At 35.3% G+C, this 16,267-nt stretch overlaps 1 protein-coding gene across 1 annotated transcript in view; it reads right to left on the reverse strand.

The window, feature by feature from the left end:
• LOC125111271 (ephrin type-A receptor 6) overlaps positions 1–16,267 on the reverse strand; it is a 656,452-nt gene that overhangs the window by 200,075 nt on the left and 440,110 nt on the right. The window contains exon 8 of the mRNA XM_047753191.1: positions 2,033–2,141. Coding sequence (XP_047609147.1) covers positions 2,033–2,141 — 109 coding nt within the window. The remainder of the gene's footprint in view (positions 1–2,032; positions 2,142–16,267) is intronic.

Here is a 16,267-nt window from a genome sequence, read left to right on the forward strand (position 1 = left end):
GCTCCCAGTCGGATTCGTTAACCACTGAGCCACGACGGGAACTCCTATAAGGGCATTTTTAAGTTTGTTATATTTCTATGTTAAGGCAGTATTTTCTGACATTTTAATGAAAAGTGTCTCCTCCTATGTATGTCCTATTTAAGTCATTGCTGAAATTCTCCATGAGGAAATGAGTTCTTAACTCATGTTCTACAAATACATAAATCATATTAGAAAAATTACAACCAATTTTGCTACAGATTAAATCACTATTAAATAAAATATCATTTGAATCAATTTCCATTGTGAATTTAGAGGCATTTAAAAAAACTGATGACGAGTATGATATTGCTGTTTAAATGAACTGTGAGACACTATTAATTATAAGAGCCATACTATGCCTATTTATACACTTGAAAATTTTAAGTAAACGTAGGGGTAAATATGCCCCTTTTACAATTAATTTCATAAAGAAGTCACCATTTCAACTCAATAACATTAGAATAGTCATATCTTTCTTGGTTCCTTGATAAATCCTGTAAAAGTGAATTTGCTACAGCAAATCTGATACACTTTTAACAGGTAACAGTTACATTTTCTCAGAGACTCACACTTGATAAGTGCGTTTTTTAGTACTTGTCAAATTATTGATCTACACTTCTAGTCTGCTGTCAAAATTTCGTATAATTTTTTATATATCCATAACCTCTATGATTTTGTAATGTATTTTAATAATATATCAGTAAGTTTTAAAAATTAATAAAACAAAGGGTGTTCATAGTTCGCTGAACTATACTTGCTCTGAAGGTAGCAGCATGTCATTTCTGCTTATTATCAAATATCAGGGTTTTCCAGTAGAGATGGTATACTTTAGCTGAAGTCAGTAAGGATGTGTATTGTTTGACTGACATTCTTATTACAGTTTTAAATCATAACACTGATATTTTGCAGTATGTAGGTTTCAGATTATTAATAAAACTCTCAAAGTATTTTGTGTCACTACTGATAATCTAGATGGAATATTTTCCTCTCATTGGATGGAAAATATGATCTGAAGATGTCACAATTTCTGACAAAAGGCTGGGCCAAATAAGAAATAACACTTGGAGTCCCTGTCATGGCACAGTAGAAATGTATCTGACCGGGAAACATGGGATTGCGGGTTTGATCCCTGGCCTTGCTCATTGGGTTAAGGATCCAGCGTTGCCATGAGCTCTGGTGTAAGTCGAAGAGGTGGCTCAGATCCTGCATTGCTGTAGCTGTGGTGTAGGCTGGCAGCTGTAGCTCCGACTTGACCCCTAGCCTGGGGACCTCCATATGCCATGGGTGCGGCCCTAAAAAAGCAAATATTCTTTTAAACAATTTCATACACATTATCTTCATCCACATCTCAGCATTGTCAGTAACTGGCTCATGATAACAACCTAATATATTTAAAAATCAATAAAGTACGTTAATGCAGGGTCATTCCTGACTGTAAAAGTAGAAATCTAAGGTTTAGATGGATGAAGCGCTTTGACTAGTTAGCTGGGATTCAAGTCTAGTCTGTTGCTATGTTAAATTTATTATTTTAAATCTTCATCTATATTACTCTTGAATGGAAAAATAACTTGATTTATAAACTCAATTAATATAATTCTAATATACTTTCAGTATTTAATGGGTAAAACATTTCTATAACATTAAATTTATAAAACATTTCTATATAAATTTTTCCATCTCTGTTGAATTATTTTTCCCCCAAGCAAAATCCCTTTTATGATATAATTTAACCATAGTAAAGGAAAAACTCAGAACTAACTTATTAAGTAGGATTTTATCATTCACAGTTCTCACAGTATTTTTATCAAGTATTTGGTTGCTTCCATATTCAAGGACTTGGAGACACAGAGAACTTGTCCTGGTGGTTCTGCTGACATTTAAATTTCACCATCAGAGCAGAATCTGTCCTAATTCCTTTTTCTCACAGGTATGCTTTGTTAAGTGTAAAAGCCCTCGAGTACACAGATGGCTGTTCATAAATATTGGAAATAATCTGGTATAATTCAGTTACCTCCCAGTGATTAAGAAGAACAAGGTAAGAATGACAAGGAGAGTGAAACCTCCCACGGCTGCTGTGGCTATCACGAGGATCTGCCCCTGTTCTGCCGCCATGTCAGAAGCTGAAACACAGATATAATATTAACATTTCCTTGGGTGAAATTTCACTACCAAAACTATTTAGTACATGCTTGAAAATAGGGTGATGGATACTACCCCTCCAACCATTTTTACCTTTTATTTAGCACATAAAATACTAAATGAGGGCTAAAGATTGAGATCATAACCCTCCCCATAACTCTTTCTTCTCTTTTACCAAAGTACCCAGAAAGTAAACATATTCTTAGTACCCCCTAATATTAAGTAGGTTTTGCAAAATTAAATTGGCAGATAGATGAAAGGATTTGGTTTACATAATTGCTAAATTATTTCCTTGAGCACTTTTGCTAACTGTTGGGCTATACCCCGCAGGCCTGCAAACCTTGTAATTGCCTAGCTAAGAGACCAAAGAAAAAAGCCAGAAAACAGCAACAGAGATATCAACGGTTTATTGGTTATGGAATCTTACAAGTCTGAAGCAAAGTCCTGGAGTGACATCCCATCACATATGGCAGACAGCAGGCAGGACAAGACTGACTTGACTATGGGGGTGGGGATGTAACCATTTATAGGGGGAAATGACATCAGGTTGGCTCATTAGTTACCAGAGAAACCAGTGGCTGGGGCCAAGGGCAAGCACGCAGGCAGTTACTGACTAAGCCTTATAATTAAGAGGATTGGATAGACATGTGAGAAGATGAAGGCAAAGCATGGACTAGTTGAGCAGGGGAACAAGAGAGAAGTAGGTTTTGCAAAATTAAATTAGCAGATAGATGAAAGGATTTTGTTTACATAATGGATTTTCTGAAAGGCCTGACTATACAAGAGAACAAGAGAATGGCCTTCTTGAATGGCCTGACTACACAGCAAGAGATCAGGCTTTACACTTTTCATGAAATGGAAATATTCTAATTGCAAAATTTGTTTTAAGAATAAACTTCTTTATATTTCATAGAGCTCAATTAGTCAAAGTTATGCATTCCCACCTCTGTAGCACAAGAATGTACATAGTAGATGCTTATATGTTTGACTAGCAGTAATTTAAAAAATGGCATTTAAAAGCTTCCTTGTTTGAAGAAAAGTATAGATTATGTATATTAACAGTATATTACTTCTCTCATTGGCAAAAATGTATCAAAAACACAAGGGAGCATGTTTCGCCAACTTCCAGGAATCTTTTAAAATATTTTAGTTCAATTAATTCATTAGCACTTTTCATTCTCTGTATTCCTGATGTTTTAATGAGATATAATTTTATTAGATGAGATATGGGTAATCACTTAGTAACAGAGGTAAGGAAACTGAGAAGTTAAAGAACTTGATCCAGCTCACACATGATTGTTACCAGAATTTAGGCTTTCAATATTTGTTTAATTTCTCCTTCCTGTGCTATAACTTGCAGTAGTAATTCAGTTAATCATGAATATTCTAAACAGTAAATGAATTAGTGCCTCCAATATCCCTTAACTTGAATAAAGCTTGATTTTTATTTTGATTACTCTAAAAACTAATCAGTTGTAAGCAGCAAACTGAATAAAGAGTATAACTGAAGAGCAAACCACTTAATTCTCTACCATAATAACTTAAATTTATTAAACCTGAGCACTTTGTCTTCCACAGAAGTAGATTATTCTTTTGGGAACCAGGTATGTGGTAAACTCTATGAATTACATACAGAGTAATAACTCTGTCAGTTATTACTGAGAATATCAGTATGAGAATATCTAAACCTTAAATGCTATTAAGTCAGTAATAAGCCAGTCAAACATTTAAGAGACTTTTTAAGAAATATAAATGTAAATAAAAACAAAAGTGATTTGTGTTCAGTTTTCAGTAAGAAATTTGCTAAACATTGGAATTAGATTTAGTCACTATGATTTAATCAAGATATTTTCAGGCAATCTATTTGTGTTGAGTTGTAGCTCATAATCTGTGCAGAGACAAGTTAAATAGTTGCATCTTATCCAATAAATAATGTATTGAAGACTTCATATTAGGTTCTCAATGAATTTCCTAATCTTCAAAACAGCATTGATATCATGAGAATTAGCGTGTGCTCTAAAATGTCACATTTTCTCATTGAAAATTATTGAAAAACAAATTGTAAAGAATAGATGTTATAGAAAACATTAACTTTTTGAAGATAAAGAAGGTGGCATTTGAAAGGAAAGTGTTTTTGACTTCCTGAATGGTATATTTGTAAAATATATAAATAGCTTCAGAATTTTAAATCTGGAGAGTGAATTTTCATGGTAGCCAGGGAGCAAGTGATTTATTAAGACCATGTATTCAAAGTTAACATGGAGGAGAAGATTATGTAATTGAGTGCCTTAGGAAAATCAGATTACTTTGTCACAGAAATTGTGTTAAATAATTTCTTAGTAAAATGCCAGTACTACTAATACATCTTTTTCATCCTTGTGATTACAAATTTATGAACTTTGCTTCAATTAAAATTTTAACTGGATAACAGAATACTAAGTTGTAACACTTTAAAAATGTATATTTCTGCATAGTTCTTAAACTTCTGTACTAGGAATCTAAATACTCTTCTGTGGAGAATGCTATATATCTACATATACATAAATATAAAAATAAGTCATTTGAAAATAAGAGTATATAATGTGATATACTATTGTACTAGGAGTAAAATTCTGTGGATGATGGGACTGGTGTGATTATGAAAACATTATGAATCTCATCATCATTATTAACAATAGCCACTGTGTATGTAATAGTAAACTATCCTCCAGCATCACGGTTAGTCCTTCAAATTCATTATCAAATTTACCTGCACAATATTCTTTATAGTGGTAGGTAATACTACTCCTAGTTTAAGTGGTTATATTACTTGCCTAAGGTCACATCTTATACGCAAGAAAGCTGGCCACCCAACCCTGATTTATCACCGCCATCATTTATGCTAACAGAACAACTGCCCTGGGGCTCTTTTGAGTGTTCTAGAATAATCACAGCCTTGCTTGACCTTGGTTTTATGTTTGTAAAATGAGACTATTCAATTAAATATCCCCCCCTTTTTTTTTTCCTTTTTAGGGTCACACCTGTGGTATATGGAAGTTCCAAGACTAGGGATTGAAATTAAGCAGCCATTGCCCGCCTACACCATGGCCACAGCAACACTGGATCCGAGCCATGTCTGCAACCTACACCACAGCTCGTGGCAACACCAGATCCTTAACCCACTGAGCAGGGCCAGAGATCCAACCCACATCCTCATGGATACTAGTTGGGTTCATTACTGCTGACCCACAATGGGAACTCCAAATTAAATATTCTGTTTTCTTTTCTTTTCTTTTTTTTTTCTTTGTCTTTTTAGGGCTGTACCCACAGCATATGGAGGTTCCCAGGCTAGGGGTCGAATCGGAGCTGTAGTTGCAGGCCTTGGCCGCGGCCACAGCAATGTGGGATCATAGCCACGTCTGTGACCTACACCACAACTCATGGCAACACCAGATCCTTAACCCACTGAGCAGGGCCAGAGATCCAACCCACATCTTCATGGATACTAGTCAGGTTCATTAACCACTGAGCCATGACAGGAACTCTGAAATTAAATATTCCTAACACAATCTTTCAGAGCAATTTTACTATGACATTGTGTTACTGATTAAGGTTGCAATGAAATACTGGGAAGAACAATATTTGCCACACAGAAATAAGACAGGGACACAAGACCTGTGCTGCAGTTCTTGGTCCTGACAGGGATAATTTCTACTTTTTTTTTCGTATTAATATGTTCAGTCACAAAGCTCTGACTTTATCTCAGGATAAAGTCCAAACCTTTTTTAACAAGGCTGTCTACAAATGTCTCTAGCATCAACCCCTAGACTGACCTCTCATCATTCTTTAACCCTGCTAAATTGCTTCCACTTCCTTCAATGCACTAGACTTTCTCTCAAGGTCAATTCCTTTTCAATCCTCCTACATGAACTTCACATAGTTTTTGGTTACGTGCTTAGATTTACGTTCCTATAGACCCTTGTAATGACTTTAACCCATAAATTTCTATCATGCTTTATTGAAATTACCTTTTTTTTTTTTGGTAATCTATCTTTCTGTTAGAAAATTCCATGAGGGTAGGATCTATCGCGTGTTGAATGGTGACATCCCTTCCTCCCCCTGCTACCCCCCAAAAAAAGGAATTTATAGGTGTAATTAAGGACCTTAAGAATCCTGGAGCAACCAGGTGGGCCTAGTTGACATGTCCTTACAAGAGAAAGGAGAAAGAAGAAGAGAAGCTTGCATGAAGACAGAGGCAGAGACTGGAATTATGCAGTCACAGGCCAAGGAATACCTGGAGCCAACAGACAGTGGAAGAGACAAGAAAGGATTCTCTCCTAGAGCCTTAGGAGAGTGTGCTTCTGACGTCCATAACAGTGAGAGAACAATTTCGTGTTTAAGCCACTTTGTATGGTAATTTCTTATAGTAGCCCTAGGAAAATAATAGCGTTTGACCTATGAGGCCTAATGCATGACAATAGCTCAATAAATATTTTTTTTGTGTGAATGGACTGAATGATTGTGTGGACTGGATGATTTTAATAGAAAAGAGGTCAGATTAACATAGGGTAGTCCATATCCTCACTTTCCACTTGCTATGTAGAGATGTATGGAGTTCCCATCATGGCTCAGTGGTAACGAAACTGACTAGGATCCATGAGGATGCAGGTTTGATCCCTGGCCTCGCTCAGTGGGTTAAGGATCTGGCATTGCTGTGAGCTGTGGTGAAGTTGCAGACACTGCTCAGATCCTGCCTTGCTGTGGCTATAGCATAGGCTGGCAGCTGTAGCTTTGATTTGACCCCTAGCCTGGGAATTTCCATATGCTGTGGGTGCAGCCCTAAAAAAGAAAAGAGATCTGCTTTGAAGGTAGGACATTATTTATGTGAAGTAAGTCTATGCAACATTATTTTAATCAGAAGGATCCAATTATTCTTTATTCCTGGATTAAATGCTCCTGGAAGGCAGAAACTACTATAAAGTGTAGAGTTCTACCTTTAATCAAGTGTAGTGGATTCAGCTTGGGAATGTGACTCCAAAGTGAAGAATTTATTAGTTCATTCAAAAAATGTTTATTGAGCACCTATTACTCAGCAGACACTAAGGAAACTGGTGAACAATAGACTGTCCTCCTGGATTTACTGTTCAGTGGAAAGATAAATGATGAACAATACTAGGCTAAGAACTGTTATAAAAGAGAAATTGCAGAGTTCTCTGAAAGAGAATAAACAGCCTCTGGCAGTGAGGCAGCAGAGTGGGAGTCTAGAAATATGACATATTGGAAGGAGGAGGAGGGAGGGTGGGGAGAGAGGAAAGGACAAGTGGAGGAGGAGGGAAAGGAGGAAGGGGAGGGGAGGAAGGGGAGAGGGAAGAGGGAGAAGTTGTTGTTCCTTGGTTAGAAGTCTCAGGGACTTGATTAATTTAAACAGGAAAACAAATCATAACATCATCTACCAGATTCCATATAAATACAGCATAGCTATAAATTGTTGTGAAAATTTTTCTATAGTACCACGTATTCATTTTTTTAATCCTAAGAATAAGCTTATTTATAATTAGTTTTGTAGGGGAAATATATATATATATAATATTGTTTACAACAGTATATAACAATTTTGTAGGATAAATAAATATTTATTTACTTATATATTTATTTTATATATAATTATATATATAATTTACTCAGGTAAAATACACCTTAGAGAGCTAACTTGTCCTTAAAAAGAAAGGCAGTAAAATCAACAGTAAGAAATGAAATTTATTTGTGACCAGGCAATTGGAAATTTCCTTTGCTTAATGGAATAGGTTGTAGCCTTAGAAAAAGATGTGTATATTAAAATGATATATTTTATTCTATGGTTTGGAAAGAAACATACTTCCTGAAGAGGAAGCAGTTATCCAAAAAGAGAGTTACAAAGTTATTACTGAGCAAGGACTTAGCACCTAGTCAATGCTTGGCATAAGTTAGGAAGGCATTATTAACTGAGGTTTGCTTTAGTTTCTATTTGAAGAGAAAAATGTGAAGTTCTTTACTTGGAATCCAAATACTTAAAAAAATAGATTTCATATCTTTAGCAAACTACGAGGGAAAAGCAATTTGGCTATTTTTAACCAAAGAATTTTCTTCTATGAAGGCATATGATTCTGTCTCTCTGTAATCAAGATTATTCTAGTTTATATTTACATTTCAAAGTAAAATCTGTTATTTGTATTCTGTGTCTTTTTCTATGCAATAGCTTTTTAAGTTAACTCTTTTCTGTTTGAACATATTTTTAAAGTTACTGAAGACAGCATTTACGTTTTTTTTTTTGAATAAAACATTTCTCAAAATGCTGCTCAGTGAAATGAATGTATTTGTTTCATATTCACATGTTTTATTTATGATTCCCAATTTTAGATGAAACGTCAAAATTTCAAATGATATTATCTCATCACTTCACCAAAATGATTTTTTAAAGCACAGCAGAAATCACAACAAAGTAATGGATGGATAGCACCCAGTAAATTAATCTTGAGGTTTATTGGCAATTGATACAGGAAATTCTTAGCATTATTTTATTCAGGAAAAAAAAATCATGGTACATATTGCAGTCAGGATTGGTTTATGAAATGAGGCATATATATAGAGATATAGCCTCACATGATTAGGCTAGTTTTATAATTTTCTATTAGATTCTCTTTCCACAGTATCTCTTCCTAATCCATATCCCATATTACATGGCCAAATAATTAGACTTCAACATAATATTTTAAAATATTGAGACTCTCCCATTGTATAGAGGGTAAAATCATCCCATCGCAGTAAGTACACCATTAGAGAGGCCCAAGCCTGGTACTTTGGACTTAGCCCTCACACAATTCAGGTTGATCATTAGTCCTGTCATTCCTACGTTTAAAGTATTTCTTAGATTAATTCTCATTCTCTCTTATTCCAATAACTATTTTCTTAGTTCAGTTACTCATCTTATCACATGCATTTGAATTCAGCTAGAGGGCAACTTCAATAATGTGAAATGCAGTGGAGCAGTGGCAAACAAGATGGACATAAAGAGCCTCTGAAGAAACATCTGACAGATGTTCACATACTAAAGAATGCAGAGCTTACTCATAAAACAGCTTCAGTTACTCACACTCTTACTTCTGACGTGTTTATTGATTTCTAAGTTCACAAAACAGTATAGTAGACATAAATTAAGTGTTAAGGCTAGGCATGAACTATCTAAAGGGAGAGAGTTGAATGGAAATGCATGCAGCTAGGCTGACTGAAAGAAGAATAGGGAAAACTGAAAATCTAACATAAAATTCCAAAATATATACTACTCTGGAGACAGGAGTTCAGGATTAAACTATAAAATTCAAGGAGCACCCTTGTGGTGCAATGGGATCTGCGCTATCTCTGAAGCACTGGAAAGCAAGCTCAATTTCCTGCCTGCATGGTGGGTTGAGGATTGGCGTTGCTGAAGCTGCAGTGTAGGTTGCAGCTGAAGCCTGGATCTGATCCCTAGCCCAGGAATTTCCATATGCTGCAGGGTTGCCAAAGAGGGGGAAAAACAATCAAGTAGCAATGAAGGACTCAATAGGACTCAACATGTGAGAACTCCATACATTAACATGATCATCCAAGGTCAATTAAGAAATGCTAAGATATGTCTAAGATATCTTACATAAAAAGACAGGAGTTTGTAGATGCATAATTAGAAAAATATTTCTCCTCAAAATATTTAAAACATAAAAATAATAATACCTCGAAGACTAAATCTCTGTCTGAAAACTTCAACTATCAAATGTGATTCATTTTCTGAAGATTTACATTTTTTTCCAGCTCATTTCAACTATACCATGAGATTCTTGAGAGCAGAAATAATATCATTCAATTTTTTGCACCGCATGGGACTAATATAGTGCCTTACAAAGTACAGGGATTAATAAATGTATAATTTCATGATGAAAAGATAAAATAACACATTCTAGAGGTAAGGATTAAATGCCTCTGACTAAAGAAAGTTTTTATTTATGATTTGTTTGGTAATTTAATGATTAAAAATGTTCTCAGTGACACAGACAATCCCTTACACATGTATATTTTGACATTTAATATGTTCAAAGATAAATTAATAGAAAATAGTATGTGTAAACTTCTTATTCCAAATATTCCTGCCTAGGCTTTGAATCAAGTAGCAGCTGTTTAGAGAAAAAGGTAGTGGCCTTACATTGTATTAACAGGTTTTTTATATTCATTCAATATGTTATGCCATTTACCAACAGGAAAACATGTCTAAGATGGTTTAGGAAGGGAGGGAGAAGAGAGGGAGAGAGAGAGAGGGAGAGAGATGTAATAGCAAGGGACTCTTTGATCCACTCTAGTAAGCCAGTTACTGAATTTTCTTCTCAGCTGGATGGAAACAAACCTCATGGATCATTTCTGTTAAAGTAAAGACACTCAGCTGGGTTAATACCTTTTCAGAAAATGATTTCACAGATGTACTTTCCCACTGCTCTGTCACTTCTACAGAAACAATGCAATTCACTACTTCAAACTGGCTAGCTACATTGGGACACAGAAGATTTCAAGATTCACTCTTCTTGATGACCTTAATTTACTTGTTAGATAAAAATGCCAAATGACACAGGGATAATTGGAAAATGTGAGTTTGGTACAACTTGATGGAGAGGCAGAAGCAGGGGAAGGTAGCACAGCATGATGAAACACTTTTTGTCTTTTTTTTTTTTTTTTTTTACGAGATTCTTGTCTGTGTTAATAAATGGTCAAGATGCCTTGCTATAGGTGGGCTTCATGTGACAAATATCAAAGAACAGAGAAAAGAGACTGAGGCATTTAAACACTTGGAACTCCTGTTAACATTCTAAATGTCAAGAATTTAATTTGTAATTGTCTATATTTCATATAGTTACTGGCAGTTGAGATAGGTCTTTGATAATACTTTTTCTCTGCAACTGTAATACTCATATTGGCAAAATACATATTTTATCATTTTTAAAAAAGAGTCAGTGTAGAATATAATTTCCTTACAAATTTCACATTTTCCCTGGATCTCCGACCTGGAATCTATGATGTTCAATTTCAAACACTATTCTGCAAGTACTAGGATATTAATAGTATTTGCATATTGGTAGACATATATATGTACTTGTGGTTAAGGCATCTTACTATAAAAGTGTGGTTTGAGGTAAGTAGGTTTATAATGAAATATATAGAGATCACAAGTTTCATAAGGCTTATAAAAGATTTATTTAGAATTTATTCTTCGTAAAAATATTTAAAGAAAATAATTCTGATAAAAACACCCATTGATTATTTAAAACAAGTTCTTCTTGAGGAAGTTCTATTTCATTAACTCATTAATTATTCAAAAAAATAACATAAATATTAATCATTTAGAACATGCTAAGCATGGTGATACAAAGAGTGGGGAGAAAAAGAAAACTAAAGCATATTTTCTTATTCTCATAGTAGTTTCTCTTTAGCGAGGGGGTTAGAGGTGTAAGCCTTAATTATAATATAGCAAAATTTTTGCTAAATTGGAGCTATGTGTGATGGTCATGAGGGAAGAGTATAAGAAAACAATCTTGATGGGAAGAAATGAAGGAAAGTTTATAGAGGAAGTGATTCTTAAGCTAGTGTGGTATAATTAGAATAAATTTGCAAGTCACCAAGGTGATAGGTAGATATTGGGACATTCTAGTTTGAAGAAATGACGTCACAAATATGGAGATAAAAAATAGCGTAACATCTTCAGGAGTTGTTTCTGTGTACTTTGAGATGTCTAAGACATAGACCAAGAGGCCAAATAGAAGGTTGGAGAGTGAAGATGAAAATTGAAACTGACATCAGTTGGTATGCTTATGTTTTTCTCCAGTTACCATTCATACTCAGCTTCAGAAGTACAGTTGGTGAAGATGTGAGTTTCAACAGAATTGCAGTTTTTACTGGAGGTATAAATTCTTGCAAATATAGGAGAAGGACCTGCCTGAAGATAAATCCAATGGAGAAGAAAGCAGAACTGAGACCAAGGAAGTATGGAGGCCATAGTTGGAGAGCCTGGATATGGCCTGAATGTCACAATACTCTGACTTTTTGGCCACATAAAGCAATAAAGTTCTGGAGTTCCCATCGTGGCTCAGCACTAATAAACCTGCCTAGTATCCATGAAGATATGGGTTTGATACCTGGCCTCCCTTAGTGGGTTAAGGATCCAGCATTGCCCTAAGCTGTAGTGTAGGTTGCAGACATGGCTCCGATCTCACGTTGTAGCTCCAATTTGACCCCTAGCCTGGGAATTTCCATATGCCACAGGTGTGACCTTAAAAAGGCAATAAATAAATAAATAAATAAAGCAATAATGTCCCATTTTTCATTAAGCCAGTTGGGTTTTTGTTACTTGAAATGATAGTCTTATTTAATACAATGAATCAAAGAAGGCATTTATCCATAAATAAGGGGAAGAGAGGGCAAAGTGGGTCTTTATATTTCAGACTTCCCCTTGTTTATTATGTTGCTTGAGGTGGATGTTTTCTTTCTCCATTTACTACTTTTTTTGTTTGTTTGTTTAAAAAACTGATGTCAAACACAGCCTCCAAGTATCTTTGCCCCCACAATTGAATGGATGGGATTGGAAGGACAAAGTGAAATGGAATTGGGGCAGTGGAGTTACTGTTATAAAATAACCTTTGATTAATACAAAGAAAGTCAAATGGTCTGCCTGAAGGGATTCCATTTTTTTCTTTAAGAGACAGATTAGGTTCAGGGAGGAATCAGTCCTGTCTACTCTATATTTACTGGATCTCATGCATTGATTTAATAAAAACTGTATGGATGTGCAAACAAACCAACCAACCAACCAAAAATAAAAACAAATAAACTGAATTTCTGGTAAGTTTAGCAAGATAGCATGTTAAATCAGACTGTGGAAGAATCTGCCAGATTTAAACCCATCTAATTATAAACTCATTACCACCAAATCTGAGCTAAACAAATTTCTATGGAAGACCTTTGCTTAATTTTCTCAGTTAATGATACAGCATATTTGAGGCTATAGTTGTCCTATATATGGTTTCAGTAGTATTTATGAAAGTACAGAAAACAGAAATGTTAGGGTGGGAGTGTAATTTCTCCTCGCTTTATGGATCCATGCACTGTACCTCAAGTAATTTAGATCTCAGGCATCCAACAGGGACCCACTAGTCCTTATGCCAGAACTCATCCAGGCATTCCCTGAAGGTAACTAAGTTGTAGGGCCAGTTTTTGGATCCTTATCTTAAACTGAAGCTTATTGTGAATAACACCAAACTATCTCAACCTCTAATCAATCATTACAATTGGTTCTGGAAAAATTCAAGGAGAACCAACTCTATTTTTTTCTTTTTTTTTTAGGGCCGTAACTGCAGCATATGGAAGTTTCCAGGCTAGGGGTCAAATCACAGCTGCAGCTGCTGACTACACCACAGCCGTAACAATACACAATCTGAACCACATCTGCAACCTACACCATAGCTCATGGCAATGCCAGATCCTTAACCCACTGAGCAAGTCCAGGGATTGAACCTGAATCTTCATAGATACTACTTGGGTTCTTAACCCACTGAGCCACAGTGGGAACTCCCAACTCTACTTTTAAAAGAGCCAACCTATTGTCCTACAAAACTATGGCTCAATTCAATTTTCTTAGTGTCCCTCAATTATTTATGTTACACTTTCCCTTAAATTACAAGTGAGGTCTCCAAGTTAAATATTTGGCACACATATTACTCTATTAGTTACTGGTATTATTTTCAAGAAAATGACTGCTTTGCATATGGATCTTTCACTAAATTTTGACTTCACTGCCTAGAGAATCAAGTTAAAACTGAGGATTAATATTGTGATTCTGAAAACATGGGAATAAATACTACTTTAAAAGGATTGTGAATTAAAGGGAAAATTTTCCCAATATACCCATTCACAATTTCATGTAATATAAATCAGCACGGTGTTTTACTTATTCATCCTTTCATCCAATATCTTCACAATACGATACTGATTGTAGACAAACTGCATATGTGCCATCTTGGTAGATAGAAAGATAAGCCTCTTCCTATATGCTGATGACATGAGTTTCATTTTCAACAACTAGGATTGATTTCTGGACACAAATAATTCTGCCATCCTACTGCTGCCAGAAAGAATTGTACATCATCAGCTTTATCAAAACTAAAATCATTTTCTTTGGCAAACAAAGGCAATTGATTAAAACTCTACAAAACTAGACAACCTATTCCATTCTATACAACATATTTTTCAATGGTTTATCCTGGATTGCCTGCTGTAGAACTATGCAGTATATAGCATTTTCCATGGGAGCAGTCCTCTTTGGGTTTTTTTCTGATGATTTGGAACACCTGCTTTGAACATTTCAAAAATCATCTTTTTTTCTCACTGGTATATGCTTAATTGTGGGAGCAGATACAAATATGCTTCCTAAGGACAATTTTTACTTTGCCTGTAGCCCATTCAATGTGGGAAGGCTTTATTTTTTCAGAGTAAAAATATTAGTTGGGCATCTTGGCTTTAACAGCAGAAAGACTTCTGCTTCTCTTTCACCTTATTTTTAAAGCACTTACACCATCCCTCGATAAAGAAAAAGATTTCACACTCTAAGCCCTCATTAAATACCACCTTTAATATTCTTAGTAAGCATCTTCTAGGATATCTGTTCAGCTCTATCTCTGAAAACTGCCTTCACCCCAGGGTAGGACTTTGGAAGACTGTTCTGTATCTGGCTTCCAGTCAAGAATTGGATTAGGGATGGAGATTTGACTCACTCTGGGCCACCCACAGTCCCTCTTACAGGAATTTGGGATTAGGATTCATGCCTATGGCAATTTTGATCCATGGTTGAAATGAAGGGGAAATGTGAATTTGCAAGCCATATGGCAGATAGATAGCCTCTCCTAAATAAACAGACTCAGGTAAAACTTGTCTTTAGATAGAGAAACAGAGATGAGTGGTTCTATAGACCAAGGAAAAACCTGGTTGCCTTTCATTTCAAGAGTTTTCCAATCTCTTATTTCAGTTCTTTTTTAAAAAAAAAATTATTTTTTCTATTTAGGGCTGCATCTGCAGCATATGGAAGTTTCTGGGCTAGAGGTTGAATCAGGGCCTATATCACAGTCACAGCAAAGCTGGATCTGAACCTTATCTGCAACCTATGCTTCAACCACAGCTCGCTGCAACACTGGATCCTTAACTCACTGAGTTAAGTGGTTAACTCACTTATGCAGGGCTCAAACCTGAATTCTCATGGGCACTGTGTTGGGTTCTTAACCCACTGAGCCACAATGGGATCTCCTGTTTCAGTCCTTTTTGAAGCCTTAGTTTACTCCCCATGTTTCCACTGTAATCCTCTCTGGGTTATTCTTATATCTCTTTTTCTTTAATGTCACTCATGGTAAACCACCATGGAAAAATCACCTTCAATCAGTGACATTTTACCTCAGGCCTGCTTATATCAAAGTTTATGGTCAGAAAACACTATATGAAGCAAACAAACTTCTGCATTTGTTGGAAAAAACTCTGTTTAGGCCATTATCTTCAATGCCCTCCATATATATATTTCCTACAGAGATTTTGCTTCATATTATAAAAGTGTGATCACATCTCTTTTCTCTGGCTGCTGCCAGAACTCTCAGAGGCAGAGATGGTGAGCACGTGCTGCATCTCTAGTAATAGTTATTACAACAAGACTTTGTTCCCTCTTGTTTTTATGGACCTAATTTTCTACTTCTAGTTTTAATTTATTAAACATTTTGTACATGTGTCTTGAATTGCCTCAAATGTTTTTAGGGAAAAGAGAAATGCATTTAAAAATCAACAGGCTCTGTTTAGTTAGTCAAGCTTTCTGAGAAAGCATCCCCATAAAAAACAAGGGTAATTTATGTATGTTAGCATATATATGGCAAAAGTCATACTACTTACTGCTGAAAGCATCCAGCTTTCTTTCTAGCACATGGAATTTGACCGTAATTGTAATTCTCTTTCATATCTAATAAGTGATAGTAATGATTTAGATAAGTTATATATATATATATATATATATATATATATATATATATATATGGGGTAATTCTACTTT

Source organism: Phacochoerus africanus, chromosome 1 (genome assembly GCF_016906955.1).
Source record: "Phacochoerus africanus isolate WHEZ1 chromosome 1, ROS_Pafr_v1, whole genome shotgun sequence".
In the NCBI taxonomy this organism is placed as follows: domain Eukaryota; kingdom Metazoa; phylum Chordata; class Mammalia; order Artiodactyla; family Suidae; genus Phacochoerus; species Phacochoerus africanus.